At 38.2% G+C, this 18,217-nt stretch overlaps 1 protein-coding gene across 2 annotated transcripts in view; it reads right to left on the reverse strand.

Annotated features, from left to right (window-relative positions):
- Positions 1 to 18,217, reverse strand: part of ADAMTS9 (ADAM metallopeptidase with thrombospondin type 1 motif 9) — a 164,425-nt gene that overhangs the window by 125,380 nt on the left and 20,828 nt on the right. For both annotated transcript variants that reach the window (XM_058562485.1, XM_058562478.1), the window contains exons 4-10: positions 9,973 to 10,262; positions 7,411 to 7,494; positions 7,196 to 7,311; positions 6,198 to 6,238; positions 5,970 to 6,075; positions 1,432 to 1,578; positions 84 to 225 (exon numbers count right to left, since the gene is read on the reverse strand). In XM_058562485.1, coding sequence (XP_058418468.1) covers positions 84 to 225; positions 1,432 to 1,578; positions 5,970 to 6,075; positions 6,198 to 6,238; positions 7,196 to 7,311; positions 7,411 to 7,494; positions 9,973 to 10,262 — 926 coding nt within the window. The remainder of the gene's footprint in view (positions 1 to 83; positions 226 to 1,431; positions 1,579 to 5,969; positions 6,076 to 6,197; positions 6,239 to 7,195; positions 7,312 to 7,410; positions 7,495 to 9,972; positions 10,263 to 18,217) is intronic.

The following is an 18,217-nucleotide window of genomic DNA, read 5'->3' on the forward strand; positions in this document are numbered from 1 at the left end:
GAGCGAGAATCCAATAGAAAACTATGACCATAAAGAAGTCCAGAATCAATTCATGAGGGCAGAAACGGCCCCCAAACACTTACCATATACGGGCACACCTGAGAACCTGGTCCAAAAATCAATTCACATTGTTTATTCACGTTGTAAAGGAGGCCTGGCAGTTGGGGAGGCAGAGGGTAGGATCTGGATTCAGGTTCGTTAAGCAAACACTCGCCGTAACCAGTGCTACGGGAAGCAGAAAGATATAGATGGTGAGAGCAGTGCGTGAGACTGACCGTCCGAGGCTCCAGATGAAAGGGAAGGGCATCCCGTCATTTTAATGGTAGAGAGGAGAGTTCCTTTTTTATATTTGTTTTATTCTTTTCATAAGAGGTTAAGTCCAGAAGCTGAAGTTATATTGTTGGTGTATACTTGTTCATGGAAACACTGGCAATGCAAACCACATAGCCAGCAGGAAATATGTATCTCTTACAGCATTTATCACATTTTCGGGCAATTATCTGTTTATTTTTTCCCATCTTCTCCAACAGACTCAGTTCTTAGGGGCAAAGATGGTGTCTTTTTCATCCAAGCATGGGGCCCTGTCCACAGCAAAGGTTGTTCAGTAAATGTTTGCTGAAGGGATGAGTGGGTGAATCAACAACTACAGCAAGAAACACTTTAGATCATCTGGTTAAAAAGAAAAACAGCAACCCTCCAGTTCTTTGACTTTTCTGCAAACACCTCTTCTGGAAAATTCACACCCGGTGAGTTCTGATTAATAAAGCCCCCTCTTCCCTGTGGCTGGAGAAATATACACCCAGTGACCTTGGGACAATCACTTAACCTTTTGCACATCTGGGAGGGAGGAGCAATAAATCTGTGACACAGGGACATTGTACAATGTAATTGAATCTTTGAGCGGCCTGGCAGGAAGCTTAAAAAACAAAACAAGAAAAGAAGAGAGAGAGGGAGAGAGAGGGAGAGACAGAGAGAATGTTCTCAGCTCAACAACACAGAGGTCTGCTGCAATTTTCATCCACCCACATCACCTTCTTTGGGCTCATCTCACTACCCGACCCCTTTCCAAGCCAAAATTACTAAGTTTGAAGCCTATAGATATTTGTGGCCTTCCTTCATCATGTAATTACATTCATGGTCCCTCCCCCAAGACCTGAACAGATTCCATAGCTTTCCCAAGAATGAAGCAGCCTTTACATACTCTCTTTAAGATCCCAACCTTTTCTTTAGCTCAGTCTGTAATCTTCTAAACTCGGGCGAGGCTATGAACTGCACAGATGTCAGAGAGTATTTTTTTTGCTCCTCCAAGGAATGTCAATAAAAATAACAACTCAAAGGAATGCTTGACTCTACATTTTCTTTCCCACAATTAGTTCACTACATGGAGGCCAGACACTAGAAGCCCATGCTAAAAGAAAGTTCAAATCTTACTCTAAAAATTCAGTGATATATTTTCGACTACACTTGGACCACATCCAGGGGTTGGTGTAAAAGTTCAGTGTCGGAGCCATGACATGCTGGGGGCTCTTGACTCCTTCTTCTTTGCACTTGTTGTTGTCATCGTGGGGCATGTTAAACCTAAGGCCAATGAGACAATGAGAATGTCAATAAACACCAAGGGACAGAGCTGTTATAATTGCTTTAAGAATGCATCTGTTTAAGAGAAAAAAATGAACTGACTACATTGCGGATAAGGACCTGAATCCTGGTAAGCAGAACAATTACTGGATGATTCAAAATGTAATGGAGAATAAAACATAATTCTCACTCAATTTAATACAAAGTGTCATTAATATATATAAAAAAGATGTGGTGGATTGGTCCATTATTTGGTTTAAGTGCACTTTTTGGAAGTGCAGAGGCTCTGAATATGCTGTAGTTGGTGCTAGAATACAGTAGTTGGAATTCCTAATAAGCTGTTAAAGGCCAATTTATAGAGTCAAGAATTTGGCAGGTTATGATAATGTTGTGAATATAAAGAGTCGGTCAAGTGTCAAAACTTGAAGCCAAAAGCTTTCTAATAAAAGGCTCACTATGGGTCTTGGCATCTCCTCCTTTTTGGGTCAGGTTGACAAATGATACAACCAGGTAGGTATATCATTATACAGGTATGCAAAGTTCGTGCGCAATAAGACTCATTAAGGAAAGCTGCGAGCGTGGAAACCAGAGGCATACCAATTCAATTGGCTTAACTCAGAGATGGCAAATAGTTTCATGCTTCATGCCAACACCAGTTGATTGGTACTGGCTTCCTGAAAAGTTGGGCACAAAAGGATTCTTAAACTAATCCAGGTTCCGCCCGAGAGAAGTCTGTGATGGAGTGCCAACGTCCTCTTGGGCCTGGGAGGTAACTCAGCAGCAGGTTTAACACATATTTGCCATTCTTGGCTTAGCCAGAGGAAGTGGGGAAAAAAATGATATGAAGTATTTCTTAATCCAGAAACATTAATTCTATGACCCACATGGTAATTATCCATTGGATGACAAGCTCAGAGGGGTTGTCCTTGCTGGATGACTGTTCCCAATCACAAAATTGATGCATATCATTAATTTAGCATTTAGGGAGGCATTCTCTTCACTAGTTCATCTTGAAATGTGGAAATAAATGAGTCAGACAGAAGTACGTAGACTTGCTTCATATAAAAGTAAAAGCTGGGATAAAAGTCTGTGAAGTCCACTCCATTAATTTTCTCTTGTGCTCCGTTTTCTTTTTCTTTTAAAAATTCAGTCCCCTCAATCATTGCCAGATGGAATAATTACCAGATGGAAACCATAAGATGGAAAGACTCAAACTGTCTTGGTTGAACTTAGTAGTTCTTAATGCTAGTTCTTAATGCCATTTTCTTAAAACTGCTCAGGTTTCCATTTCCCAGCTACATAGTCAGTGTAATACACAAATCAACAAACCTAATAGACAAGCAAAGCATTCAAATCTTAGCTGTTAGTTTCTCCTGGTGCAAAGGAGTTGTTTATTCCCCATCTCCACCATGACTTGATAAAATCCAGTTTATTTCATCACATAAAAGAAAACTTCTTTTCATGCAAATGCCAGGCACATTTGCTCATAGCAGGGGCTAGATAATAATAAATATTCATTGAGCACTTACTAAAAAATAATAACCAATTTTTAGCATTCCCAATGCATGGGGCAGTGTATTAAATGTGTTCGATGTTTTATTTCATTTACTACCTTTGAACCAATGAATAGTACTATTATTACACATTTTACAGATGAGGAAACTGAGTTGTAGAGAGTTTTAATTACTTGATTAAGGTCACGTAGTTACTAAATCAGGGAAGCTGGAACTAGAATCCACTTCAGTCTGATTGCAAAACCTCTGTGTTTTGGAGTATATATATATATACATATATATATAAACTATATTCCTTCCTGTTGGACAAGGTGTGGAAGATCTTTCAGGAATACTCTGTAAGGATTTCTGTCTCCAGTAGAGACTCAATTACTTCCCAAATTCTTCCTAACTCTTAGATTCTGTGTGTCTATGAAGCTGGTACAAAAAGGTAGGAGCTGTTTTCGAAGCATCCAATGATTCTCGACAAATACAAGATCAATTGCTTTTGTCCCCTCAAAGCTCCTGGGTGTTATATTATCATAAAGTCATGGTTGTAACAACTTAACATTTAATTTATAAAAAGTTCATTAGAAAATCTGCTACAAAGTACCATAGCAAATTTTTTTATAAAAGGATTTTCACCTTCCTTAAAATAGGAGCAAAGCTAACTATATGAGACAGAGAACCAAAACAAAAATAATTTACCAATTATTTCATTTTTTACTTCCTGACACTTTTGACATGAGATGTGTATGTCTTATATGTATTAATAATAGAGTCACAGGGTATATATGTATTATCTCCGCCTTATAGGTAGGGAAACAGCCTATGTTTTCCTCAAGTCAAGGAAAATATAGAGCAATTCAGTCCTGGACATAGGTATCTGGCTCCCAGCCAATTTCCATCTTAAAGCTGGTAACCCAACATTGTATGCTGGTACCCCAGCATCAGCTATAGACTTTGGGCAAATTATTTAATATCACTAAGTCAGACAGAGGGAAACAATTATATCTGCCTTGGGGAGATTATGAAGATTAAAGGAGATAATATAAATGAAAGCTCCTAGAACAATGTGCATAACATGGTTTTTGCTGCTGGGAGATGTTTGTTAACTGTGCATTGAAGTTTCTCTATAGCTGAAAATATTTAGTTTTTGCTACTCAAAATTCTCATTTTCCTTAAAATGTCAACCTTATAAACTGGCTGGCTAAAAGGAGTTTAGAAGCTCTTATGGGAAAAGAATTAACAGGAAATTAATTACAGTTCTTTAAATAGTGTACTTTTCTCAGACATATATTGGGGGGAAATGTTAATCTGCTAATCACTCAAACTCTTGCCCTTTGAATACATTCCTGTCTCTGTAACTTTCCCCATTCTTTCCCTGGGATAGGAAGAGCTACCTGTTGAAATACCACCCTATTCTTCATGATCAAATCAACATCTCCTATTTAAAATTCTAAAAAAATTTACTAGATTTTATGCAAAACAAACAAAAAATCCCCCAAAAGTTCTGTTAAAATAAGTTTGGGAAAACTAAGTGAAACAAAACCAACACTTTGCTTTAATACAGGTCTTCTCAGAGCCTTTATTTTATACCATTTAGCCTTGTGACTCCAAGCAGTGCTAGACTAGAAAGTAATTTTTTTAGATCACTGGACTACAAAACTCTTTTCTTTTCGCAGATCATTCTCTTGCCATTACTGTCAGAGCCTTTGTGCCTTGAGAAATGCTGGTGGGACCAGCAGTTTTCAAACTGAGTTCCAAGAAATCCTTGAGTTTCACAAAGGTGTTTCAGAAACAAAGGGAAGAGTGGCAGCTGACAAAGCAGGACTCTGGCCCACCACAACTGCTTAATTGAAAGCCATGCCTCTTTTATTCTCTAAATATTGGGCATCTGACAATATTTTATCTTTGGAAAAAAGAAAAGGGGTGTGCTTTTAAAATGTTTGAAAGGCACTTAGTTTTAAATATTCCCCCTAAATGTTGAAGTGAATTGGAGATACCTCTATATACGCATCTTGCTTTATGCCTAGCACACTACACTGCACATAGGTGCCTTCAAAAAATATTTGCTAAATGAAAAAGTTTGCTTAATAGATGATCTTATCTCTAAATAAAGTTAACATCTGACATGCAAACTATATGATATTAATGACATCTTTTGTGAAAATTATTTCAAAAAGATATAGTATAAGTAGTTTAATCATTCTAGAAAGAAAATAATGAAGATCAAAAAATCAGAATACTTTCTAGTAAATGTACACTGTTTGGTTGCATGTTCTAACCATGCTCTGTTTCCAAAGAACAAAAAGGAAAAGTTAATTTCATAACGCCCAGACATTAGTGACCATAATTAGGAAACGATTTATTCTCTGTATCTTTGTTCATTTTCTTCCCTAAAAGAGGGATCTCACTGTTCCCAGGGGCTAAATGTCTGAATTCTAGCCTTATATAACTAGAATCAGGAAGGATCTAGATTTTGAAAATCTTATGGGCCAGGGCAATGTTGGGGGACTCTCCTAGACAAAGATGTTAAGTTAGGAAAGTTCTCCAAGCTAATATACCCTCTGCTTCAGTGGATGGGTTGGAAAGGCCCCATTCCCCTAATTCCCAGTAACAAAGGGGAATATTAGACCTTACATAGAAAACTTGTGCAGTGAAACCAAAGATACACATGAGCTACAGCTGAAGAGGGTACACTGCATGTACTCATCTTTCTGAAATCTAAGTCCTTTGTCCCAATTAGGTTCAAAGCTCTTCAACCCTACAAACTCTACTATGACTTGAGAAGCATCTCACACTCTCTAAAGTCAAGTGAATGCTCACTGATGTGAAGGAACAAAAGTTTGAAGTCACTCTGGATTAAATGACAACATAGAAAGGAAACAAACGTACACATGGCCCAGTTCATGGGCTATTGTAAAAGCCGTACTCAATCCACTGTCTTCACTAATAGAACAGCTTCTGTAGGGATCACAGATGGTTCCCAGTTCAGCAAGACCTATTAGAAAAAGAAAAAAAAACACACACATACAAGGATTTACTTTAAAAAGCAATTGTGGCTTGGAATAAAATCATGTAGTAAACTGTTGTAGCCACAGAGGATACGCACAGCAGACTCACCTAAGGTATCACATTTGTCGTGAGCTCTGCAGATATCCTGTCTGAAAGCAAAGCAGACTTAGGGCCTTGGCGACACCAAAGAGTCAATGTCAATACAAGTAAACACTTTAGAGTCTTCTAGGCGTTCACAACAGCACCCACTTTATGGAGGGGGGTTATAAAAAGCAAACTATTAAGGCCAGGGGTTTGCAACTCAAAAAAGTTTGGGAATCACTGATTTAAAGATTAAAAGCTACATAGAGAGATCTTCTTCTGCTGCAGGGGTAGCCACAGAGCAAGTGGAAATGTCTCCACCAGGACTTTTCCTCATACTTTGGAGGAAGTACTTCTAGTTTCTTAATGAACATTCCTGAGAAGGCTCTAAATGGCTTTCTTTTAAGTTCATTTAAGAGTAAGCATTCATGACCATATCAGAGGTGGCCGACAGGAGGCACAGCTAGGCCAGCCAGCATACCTCTGTTACCCTGCACAGCATTTTAAATATTTTCGAGCTCGTAGCTACCATTTAAAAATTGGGAGATTTCACTTAAAAGAAAAATCCATACTTCTGAGTTCTTACAAAATCACAGAAGCTGGCAACACTGAACTCATATCCTGCATGGTAACAACCAGCTCAATCTGAATAGCAGTTGCCCCTCTAAAAGGGCATTCACTTTCAGGCTTGTCTAACACATTTATCACCGACTTGGCACCTATTGGTTAGTGATTCTGTCCCTGTCCCCCAACCCCCAGAGGACATTTGACAACATCTGGAGACACTGTTGGTTGTCACGACTGAGAGGAGGGAGTGCTACTGGTCTGTAGTAGGTAGAGACGAAGGATGCTGCTAAACATCCTGCAATGCACAGGGCAGCCCGCACAATAGAGAACTATGCAAAATGTCATTAGTGCTGAGACTGAAAAACCCTGGACTAGGGCCTGGCTACCAGGAATATATGACTTCATCCCACCAACCTGACCAGTAACTGAGAGACTTGAGGAATCAGAAACCCATATACCTTGTTACAAGCACAGCAGTATCATGCTGGATTCCACCCGGATAGTTCTTCGAATGCTGCCACTGGCAGAAGTTTTTTAATGTTGTCTGGGCATTAAAAGATATGGAAGGTCCTTCCTAAATACAGAAAAGAATTATGGTTGGTCCATTGTACCAACACCAATTAGATATGCCATTTCGGATACAGATAGAAGAAAGAAGAAACAACTTTATTACCTGTTCATTATGAATCACAACTAAGTTCACAATAACAATATTAATTAAATTTCCAATACTTGGGTCTTTATAGATAGAGGCTACCTGCAACCGAGATAAATTTTTCAAAGTTAATTGTGAACTCTGTGTAATCAATAAGCAATTTACTTCATACGCTGGGCTCCTCCTCTTTTTACATTTCATGCAACATATGCATTTTGTAGTTTTGAATTTTCATTCACTCAACAAACATTTATTAAAAGTCTCTTTGTAAAACTCACAGATGGCAGTTTTAGATAATGATGACTTCTAATAAGTTTAAATTTCAAGGTGTTTTTCTCCGAATTACATTGCCCTGCAATTTAACAGTTCTCTGTGCCAAAACACTGGATATTAATTTTTGATCAAGCACTTTCATTCCAGCTGAAGTCCTATATTGCCAATTTACGGAATCTCACATTGACCCTATGTTTGCTGATACTGCTGTTCCTCGTGTTTACCACCCATGTTTGTCCTTGACAACTTGGATTTTTTTTTTCATTACTATTGAGCTAGCATTCACTGAATGCTTATTGTGGACTAGATCCCTGCTGAAAACTGCATACGTATTTGCATTTAGTCCTCACAGCAAAACTCTGGGCTAGGTATTACTACAATCTCTGCTCAACAAATGAAGAAACCAAGTCTCAGAGAAATTAAGTAACTTGTCTAAAACTATACAGCAGTGTGTAGCAGAGCCAGAACTCTCAACCTAGGTCAATTTGACCCAAAGTCCATGCTCGTAATCGAAATTCTTATGACAAGTCTGAATTTATGGGGTGGAAAGGGAGTTGAGTCTGTATAAGGCCTGATTAAGTTTTCCTTTCCCTCCTCCAGGACAGGAGAGGGCTGGGGCATATGGGACTGGGCAGGGGGAAGGGGGTGAGGGGAGGGTGGAGGGGAGACAGCTTAGGGTGTGGGAGTGGGGACCACAGAGGAATGGTTCACAGCAGTGAGGGAAAAGACAAGGCAGAACACAGGCCAGTGAGAGGGAAGAAGAAACTCTACAGCAAGATTCCCAAACATGGTTGCTTTCCACGTTTGTCTGGGGAACTTATTAAAAGTAGATTCCCATTCAAACAAATTACAGTCAATCCAATAAAAGGAATGCTATGCTGAGGCTTAAAACGAATGAGGGCAAATGACATGGGCTGCAATGGAACAATCTCCAATATTTCAAGAAAATAGCAATATATAAAACAGTATATGAGAATGCTCCATTTCTGTTTGAAAAAAAGTTGTATATGCATACATATTTGCTTCAGAAAGGTCTAGAGTTATGCTGCCCAATATGGTAGCCACTTGCCACATGTGGCTACTGAGCACATGAAATGTGGCTAGTCAGAACTGAGATGTGCTGTGAGTGTACAACACACACTAAATTTTGAAGACTTGGTATAAAAAAAAGGAAAATATCTCATTAACAATTTCTGAAATGATTGTTTTCCTTTATATTTGGAATATAAAATAGAATATGTTATTAGGGCCGGCCCCGTGGCTTAGCGGTTAAGTGCGCGCGCTCTGCTACTGGCAGCCCGGGTTCGGATCCCAGGCGCGCACCGACACACCGCTTCTCCGGCCACGCTGAGGCCACGTCCCATATACAGCAACTAGAAGGATGTGCAGCAATGACATACAACTATCTACTGGGGCTTTGGGGGGGGGGGAATAAATAAATATTAAAAAAAAAATAAATAAAATGTTATTAAAATTAATTTCACCTGTTTCCTACTTTTTCCTGTGGCTACTGGAAAATTTAAAATTACATATGTGGCTTGTGTTATATTTCTCTTGGGCAGCGCTGGTTAGAAATACGTGCAAAAAACTTGTAACAGTGTTTGTCTCTGGGAAGGGGCCTGGGAGCCTGGGTAGGGAAGAACACTTATTTTTCATCAATTGTCTTTGGTTCTATTTGATTTTTTTAAATCACACAAATGTATTGCTTTTTCGATTCAAAATGGGAGTAGAAAAATAGAGTGAGAGATTCCTCTGCCTCACTTAATTAAAATCGTGGGGAAGGAGATAGAGGCAGGCAGCTGCATTTTAAAAAGCTCCATGGGGGACTAATTCACAACCAGCATCCAAAAAGTCTTACTGGAGACCCACACTTGACTGTGCAAGTTCATATGTCAGACAAAGAGTAGTGGTTTTGGGAAGTGGACAAGCTAAAGGTTATGTGCAGTCTCAAAGCCATTTACTAGCTTTACCTGACTATGGGCAAGTGACCTAACTCCTCTGAGCCTCAGTCTTCTTATCTGTCAAATGGGGATGATAATCCTGCCTAGAAGAGTTGCCAGGAGGATTAGAAGTGATGCCTTTTAAGTAAGAAGCATATTGTCTAACACAGAATTAACACTCAATATTGATAACCATTATCGTCATTATAAAAAGGCCACCAATGAATAATCTTATGTTCTCTTGAGTCACTTGCCTGAATCGTTGAAATGCCAGCCCTGAATGATCCTCCAAAGCACTGGGTGGAAACCCATTCCCCAATGGCACATTTAGGGACCTCATAAATCACCTTCTTTTGAATGTACTTACAATTGACATTAAAGTTAAAATATAGTGTTGAAGGTTTGCTCCGTGGTATAAAACCATTCTGTGGTCTGCCACCACCATCACTTCTACAAACCGTGGATAGGATAAAAAACGTTTTCTTCTTCTGTGGGTCCTCTTTTCCCTTGTGCTGTCCGTCTTGTTATCATAGGCAGAAAACGCCTCCGTTGCTAAGCGGCTTTTTAATACTGCCACATCCTCAGCCAAGCTACTCCTTTCTCCCCGTTTTCTTGTTCTTGTTTTCCTCTTGTCTTTACGGTGACTGTGTCTGTGCTCTGTAACAAATCAGATGGCATGCATTACATTTCAAGCCACATCTATTTCATATTAAGAATTTAAGTTGACACATCTTAAAATGATACCTCTGTAGTCAAATTACATACAAAATCAAGTTCTATACACTATGGACTCTACAGGTGAAACTCCATCTACACTCTCACCTAAATGATTAAGGACTTGAAATTATCTTCCCTGGGAGCTTTCATAAATGTGCACTTAAGATATTAGAAAATCAGACCTGAATTTAAGGGAAACAATTGCATATGATTCTTTTCAGTTGGTAACCAAAGTCTTGCTGGGATTTAAGTGGTTGCCATTCATTGTTCTTTGCCATAGAAATAGCGAGGGCCAATAATGCAGCTCTAGAGGTCTGAGAGGTAGGCAAGCTAACAGACAATACAAAGGAACTATAGAAAATGCACAACAAGGTATTTTTCTATTACTGTATTCAATCACTGTAATACATGAAATGTAAGAATAGAATCACGGCTATTCAATGCCTCTGAATTTTTAATTAATTTATTTCAGGGTTTAGCTAAGGGAGTAGATTAAACTCAGAGAGTATGAATAAGCAATTGGGACCATGATATATAATGCCAGATTAACTCTACTCATTTCTACTCATTGCCCAGGTACTTCTTGTATTCTACACAGTCTTGCCGTTCAAAGTGTGGTCCAGGGACCAGCAGCATTGGCAACCTCTGGAAGCTTGTTAGAAATGCAGACCCTCCTGCCCCACTCCAGACCTGATGAATCAGAATCCACAGTTTAACAAGATCTCCAGGTGATTCATATTTATGTTAAAGTCTTGAGAAGCACTAGTCTCCAACTTGGCTTGAAGCTTGTATTGCTGGTGAAAATATTCAATCTCAAAATCATCAACCACACGATAAACAGAATAAGCATAAAAGTGCCTGCCCAATCACGCTTTGAGTAAAAACAGCATTTAATCAGTTATCGTGCCTATCAGCTCATAAACGTGCTTTAAAGCTTGAATGCCACTAGCTTGTAGTCTAAAACAGGCAACAGAATTGTACAGCCCAGAAGCATGCTTACCTAAGACAGAAGGAGTAGAATTTATTACACAAGTAACAACAACAACAAAAAAGTTAAACTATAAATGGTTTCATATTTGAAGGGCTCAAAAATTTAAACTTTAAAACTTATTGCTGAAACAATCAATTCAGGCCAGGATGTGCATTTTTCCAAAGTTGAGTGTTTCAGCAGTTATTAAAATAGTGAAATCAGTCCAAAATGTCAAACAAGTTATATATGCTCCAGCCATAGATAACATGACTAGCCCAAAGTCTGGTACAGAGTAGGATTCAACTGTAGGTTCTTTTTCTTCCAGTCTCTCTTTCGAGTGTATTCATGTTTGCATACCCATGCCATATGAGTAAATAGGCTGTCATTCCATTTTTAAATCATCAAATGATTACAGAATAGATATTAATCAAGCATTTACTATGTGCCAGATATTGAACTAGGCTCTTCTACATATGATGAGAAAACTACCTCTATTTTACAGAGGAGGAAAGTAAGTCTCAAAGAGATTGAGCATCTTGTCCAATGTCATATATAGGAAGTGGTGGTACAAGGAATCAGGTATGAATTTGGTCAACACCCTAAACTGTGCTCTTTCTATCAGGCATGATTTCTCAGGAGCTGGTGATTGAAATGGACTCATGGTTTGGTTGACGGTTTCTAAATTGAATCTGAATTAGAAAAAAGGACAGTGTCTGGTGTATATTTTCACAAAGATTAGCTTTTTACAACAGGTGTATGGAAACCATATTGAAAATTAAATATTTTTTAATATATTAAGAAAATAAGTCATTTATTTTGTGAAAAACAAATAATCCTTGTTTATATTAAAATATTTACAGAAGACATTAATTTATTATAATCAGTAAAATTTCAAAGGTCTTAAAGTCTCTCTCGTTTTTGTATTCTCTATTTCATTAATTTCTGCTGTAATCTTTATTATTTCCTTCTGCTTGCTTTAGGTTTTGTTTTCTCTTCTTTTTCTAGTGTCTTAAAGTGGGGGGTTAGATGAGTGATTTGAGATCTTTCTTCTTTCTTAATAGAAGCATTTAAAACATAGCTATAAATTTCCCTCTAAGTCCAGCTTTAGCTGCATCCCATAAGTTTTGGTATGTTGTGTTTTCATTTTCATTCATCTCAAAGTACTTTCCAACTCTTCCTTTGACCTATTGGTTATTTAGGAGTGTGCTGTTTACTTTCCACATATTTTTGAGTTCCTCATTTTTTTTTTCTGTTATTGATTTCTAATTTCATTCTACTGTGGCCGAGAAGATACTCTGCATTACATCTATCCTTTTAAACTTATTGAGATTTGTTTCATGGCCTAGAATATGGTCTAGTCTGGAGAAATGTTATATGTGCACTTCAGAAGAATATGTATTCTGCTGTTGTAGGGTAGAGTTTTCTATAGAGATCTGTTAAGTATAGTTGGTTAACAGTGTTGCTCAAATTTTCTATTTTCTTATTTATCTTCTGCTTAGCTGTTCTATCCATTATTGAAAGTGGAGTATTGAAGTTTCCAAGTATTATTGTTGAATTGTCTATTTCTCCCTTCATTTCTGTCAGTTTTCGCTTCATGTATTTTGGTGCTCTGTTATGCAGTGCATATATGTTTATAATTACTAAATATTCCTGATGAATTGACCCTTTTATAATTATAAAATACTTTGATAGGGGCCGGCCCGGTGGCGCAAGCGGTTAAGTGCGCGCGCTCCGCTGCGGCGGCCCGGGGTTCGCTGGTTCGGATCCCGGGCGCGCACCGACGCACTGCTTGGTAAGCCATGCTGTGGCGGCGTCCCATATAAAGTGGAGGAAGATGGGCACCCATGTTAGCCCAGGGCCGTCTTCCTCAGCAAAAAAGGAGGAGGATTGGCGGATGTTAGCTCAGGGCTGATCTCCTCACAAAAAAAAAAAAAAAAAAAAAAAAAAAAAAAAAAAAAAAATACTTTGATAAACTTTATTGCATCAGTAAAGTGAAAGAAGCCAGTTACAAAAGACCACATATTATATGATTCCAGTCATCGGAAATGTCCAGACTAGGCAAATCTATACAGACTAAAAGTAGATTGGCTGCTTAGGGCTGGAGGTGGGGTGGGGACATATGAAGGGCTGATAGCTAAAGGGTACAGGGTCTCTTTCTCAAGTGATAAAAATATTCTAAAACTGACTGTGATGCTGGTTGCACGTCTGTGAACACACCAAAAACCACTGAATTGGACACTTTCAATGGATGCATAGTGTGGCATATGAATCACATCTCAATAAAGTTGATAAAAAAAGAAATATGTCAGTTTGTGAAAAGTAAATAATCTTTACTTAACGTCTTCTGTAAATATTTTGATTTATCGAGTTTATTTAGAGAAAAGTATACCCACAGTGAGAAAAACACTCAGGAAATGCTGTGTATAAGTCACTCTTTGACCACTAAGGGAAAAAAATGTGCTCTCAGAAAATCATCAGAGGGAACTTGGGCATGGAAAAACCTGAAGGTGAATCAATGCACTAACTGGAAACAAGGTACACTTATTTAAATAACAAAGTTGAAGAAATTAAGGCATTAACCACTAAAACGCTACAATTTCTAACAGAGAACAACCCACGTAAATTCTAATATGCCTGGAAGACATTTCATTCACAAGTAATGTGTATCAAAGAAATAATTCATTACACTTGATGTGGCCTGAAAATGCAGGAATAAAATTACTCCTTCAGAAGTGAAAGTAACATTTTCTAATATATAATATTTCCTGGTCTTTTATCCATCTGATCTTTTATCCTAATGGGTGAGAATCATACTTACTGACCTAATTAGCCCAGCTAATTTCCACCACCTTAACCATTTTAGCAAGCAATATTGAATTTAGCATTAAAACTTGTATGAGCTTTAAAGATTCAAATAGTCACTCTGACTACACATGCATGAATATTTTTACTGAGAATTGAAAAAATAGACATTATAAGTTGTATACCTACTCAACTCTCTTGCCTCTGAATAGAAATTTTTAATAACAGAGAAGGATTTCCACCAAGGGACACACACTGTTAGGATAAAAAGAAAGTCATCCACATTCCTCTTTAGTAACCTTTTAGCATAACGGAACTGAGGCTAGAGTTTCAAATTTGCAATGTCATTTTGCTAATCGTTTTATCAGAATGGGCTATATAATGATCCCCCGTGGAAAGCGCAGTACAAATGGTCTCTGTATTTTTGCTTTTCTTTTTCTCACACATAGCTTTACATTTATTATTGCTTCTATTGAGATATAACTTACATACCATAAAATTAATACTTTCAAAGTGCACAATTCAGTGGTTTTTAGTATATTCATAGAGTTGTGCAATCATCACCATTACCTAATTTTAGAATATTTTCATTGCCCCAAAAAGAAACTCTATACCCATTAGTGGTCACTCCCATCTCCCCTCTCCCCCCAGCCTCTGGCAATCACTAACTTACGTTTTTTATCTATGGATTTGCCTATTCTTGTATTTCATACAAATGGAGTCATAAAATATGTGGCTTTTTGTGTCTGGCTCCTTTCACTTAGCACAATGTTTTCAAGGTTCATCCATGTTGTAGCATGTATTAGTACTCCATTACTTTTTATTGTCAAATAACATTCCACTGTATAGATATACCACATTTTGTTTATCCATTCATCAACTGGTGGATATTTGGGTCCAAAAACTCAATCGAATAATGTTGCTATGAACAGACATGTACAAGTTTTTGTGTGGCCATGTTTACATTTCTCTTGAGTATATACCTAGCAGTAGAATTGCTGAGTCTTAATGGTAACTTTACGTTCAACATTTTGAGGAACTGCCAAACTGTCTTCCAAAGTGACTGCACCATTTTCATGCCTCTTCCTGAAGTTCAAGTATGACACTCAGAAATAAGAAATCATTTTTCCATGGTTCTTCTTCTTTAAGGGTTCCTCAAAAATTAATCATCTTTACTTAACTAAATAGCTTATGAGCAACCCGACCTAGTTCAAATCTTAAAATAGCATGTTGAACCAAAGAAGATACATACATGGCAAATAAGTGTATGAAAATATGCTCTACGTCATATATCATTAAGGAAATACAAAGTAAAACAATAATGATATACCACTACATACTGGTTACAATGGCCAAAATCCAGAACACTAACAACAGATGCTGATGAGGATGTGGAGCAGCAGGAACTCTCATTCACTGCTGGTGGGAATGCAAAATGGTAGAGTCACTTCGGAAGACAGTTTGGGTGTATCTTACAAAACTAAACATACCCTTACCATATGAGCCAGCAATTGTGCTCCTTGGTATTTACCCAAAAGAGCTGAAAATTTATGCCCACTCAAAAACCTGCACAGAGATGTTTATGGATAGCATTATTCATAATTGCTAAAACTTGGAAGCAACTAAGATGTCCTTCAGTAGATGAATGGATAAATAAACTGTCGTACATCCAACCAATGGAATATCATTCAGTGCTAAAAAGAAATGAGCTGTCAAGCCATGAAAAGACTTGGAGGAAACTTAAATGTAGATTACTAAGCGAAAGAAACCAATCTGAAAAGGCTCCACACTGTATGATTCCAACTATTTTACATTCTGGAAAAGGCAGAACTATGGGGATAGTAAAAGATCAGTGGTTGCTACGGGTTGAGGCGAGGCAGGGATGTATAGGCAGAGCATTCAGATTTTTAGGGCAATGAAAATATTCTATGATACCATAATGATGGATACATGTCATTATAAATTTGTCCAAACTCACAGAATGTACAACCCTAAGAGGGAATCGTAATGTAAACTATGGACTTTGGGTGATCACGATGCATCAACATAGGTTCATCAATTGTAACAAATGTACCCTCTGGTGGGAGATGTCGATAGCGGAGGAGGCTACGCTTGCGCAGGGACAGGGGATATATGGGAAATCTCTGTACCTTCCTCTCAATTTTTTTGTGAACCTAAAACTTCTTTAGGAAACCAGACTTAATTAGAAAAAAACAGCATGGGATACCTCCAGGAATCAAACGCACCATTTGTATTCAGAGAAAAGTGTGATATTTTGCACCTGAACCCTCACATGTACATGGAAACAAAGCTAGGCACGTTAAGAAGCTCTAACTGGTGGTTGTGTACTTCCCAATGCCAAGTCACAGGCACTACAGTTGTTAACATTTTATTCCAAGAATGTGAGTTAATGTTGGCTGTTACAACTGTCTCGGCCTTGATGACTACGAAGGGGAAGGGGAAGCAGTGATGCTTACACCATAACAAACAGCCAGCTTTCTAGGAGCTCATAATCTGAAGGGAGCAAGCTTCAAGTCCTCTTTGACCTGGGGCAAATAACTGACCTTTGCTCCCCCTCAGTTCTCCCACTGATAAAGCTGAATAAGAACAGTATCTAGTTTATAGAGTTCATTCGAGGAATAATTGGAGATCATGCATGTAAAGTGCCTAGCACACAGGAAGAAACCAATAAATATTGTGGTTTTTTTCTATTTTTATCAGTTATAAAGTCACACAGTGAGTTAGATCCAAAAGGAACCATTTAAGGGAGAGAGACTGCGCTTAAAAACAATTTTCTGGCTTACAATAATAATTTCAAAGACATAAGCTATTTTGAGAATTAGAAAGTATATAGAAAATTCTTTGTAAATTATAAGTTGACTTTAAAAATATTATTTTTTAAGCACCTATTTTGTGCAAGGCACTGGGCTAGGTAAGTTGAAATAAACAACAGCAACAATGAAACAAAAATAAAACTTGGGGCCAATCCTTAAAATGAAAGCATCATAAAAATTAAAGATGGTATGATTATTAAAAAGCCTCACAGAAACTTGAACAACATTTGCCTATTTATTGGTAAAAATGTTTTAAATGAGCTTCATTTCACATTGCCATGCAATAAAATGCATATTACATTACTAAATAAGTGGAATTATTTTAGAAAATAACATCCAGGCCTTGTTATTCAGCAGTTACTCATTGAGTGTTTCCCACCCACTGGGGCTGGGTTAAGGAGATGTGAAAGTTAACTTTAACAGCTAGGAAGTTAATTATTGCTCTCTATTTTCATAAGGTTTATCAAAATTTAACTGGATTTCCTTAAGGCACTGAGCCACCTTATGACCTCATGGTCTAACTGGGCAGAGGAATCCCACACAGCACAGGACCAAAGGGAGGACTGGAGAGCGAGCCTTTTAGCAAGTCCCCTTCCTGCTCCACACGGGCCTGACAGCCAGAAGGAAGCTGGATAGGAATCACTTGGATTCTGGAGCCAGACCAGCCCTGGCTCACGTGCCTGACTTAGTGCTACTCTAGCTGCCCTTTCTGCCTCTAAGCCTCAGTTTTCTCATCTGTAAAATGAGGATAATAACAGCACACACGTCAAAGGGTAACTGTGAGGATTAAAAGAGATAATACATAAAACGCCCTTAGAGCAGTGCTTGGCCCATAGGAAGCATCCATTAAATATTTAACACGATAACAATGATTAGTTATTGTTTTACTAGTAGTATGCAAAATCCCCTCTTTATGAATTAGCATGTTGACAATAGGGTTTCTCAAACACAACAATTTTATTTTAGAGAGAATCTCCTAAAGGAAAGGAAGGAGAGAAGGAAGGAAGAGAGGGAGGGAGAGAGGGAGGGAACAAAGTAAAGACATGAAAGACCAGTCCCTGCTCCCATGGAACTTCCAATCTAGGTAACAAGCACATGCAGATTGATAGCGAGAAGACATAGTCTGAGATATAATTAGATGTAAACAAATGCCACAAACACTTCCACCTCTCAACTGGCTCCAGCAGCTGATAACAAACAGGGAGCAGAGAGTGGAAGCCCATGGCAGTTGCCAGGCCGTCTTTGTTCTAGTCAGATCTAAGGTCTGCACTAATCGGGATGTTCAGAGA

This window comes from Diceros bicornis, chromosome 2 (genome assembly GCF_020826845.1).
Source record: "Diceros bicornis minor isolate mBicDic1 chromosome 2, mDicBic1.mat.cur, whole genome shotgun sequence".
NCBI classification, from domain to species: Eukaryota; Metazoa; Chordata; class Mammalia; order Perissodactyla; family Rhinocerotidae; genus Diceros; species Diceros bicornis.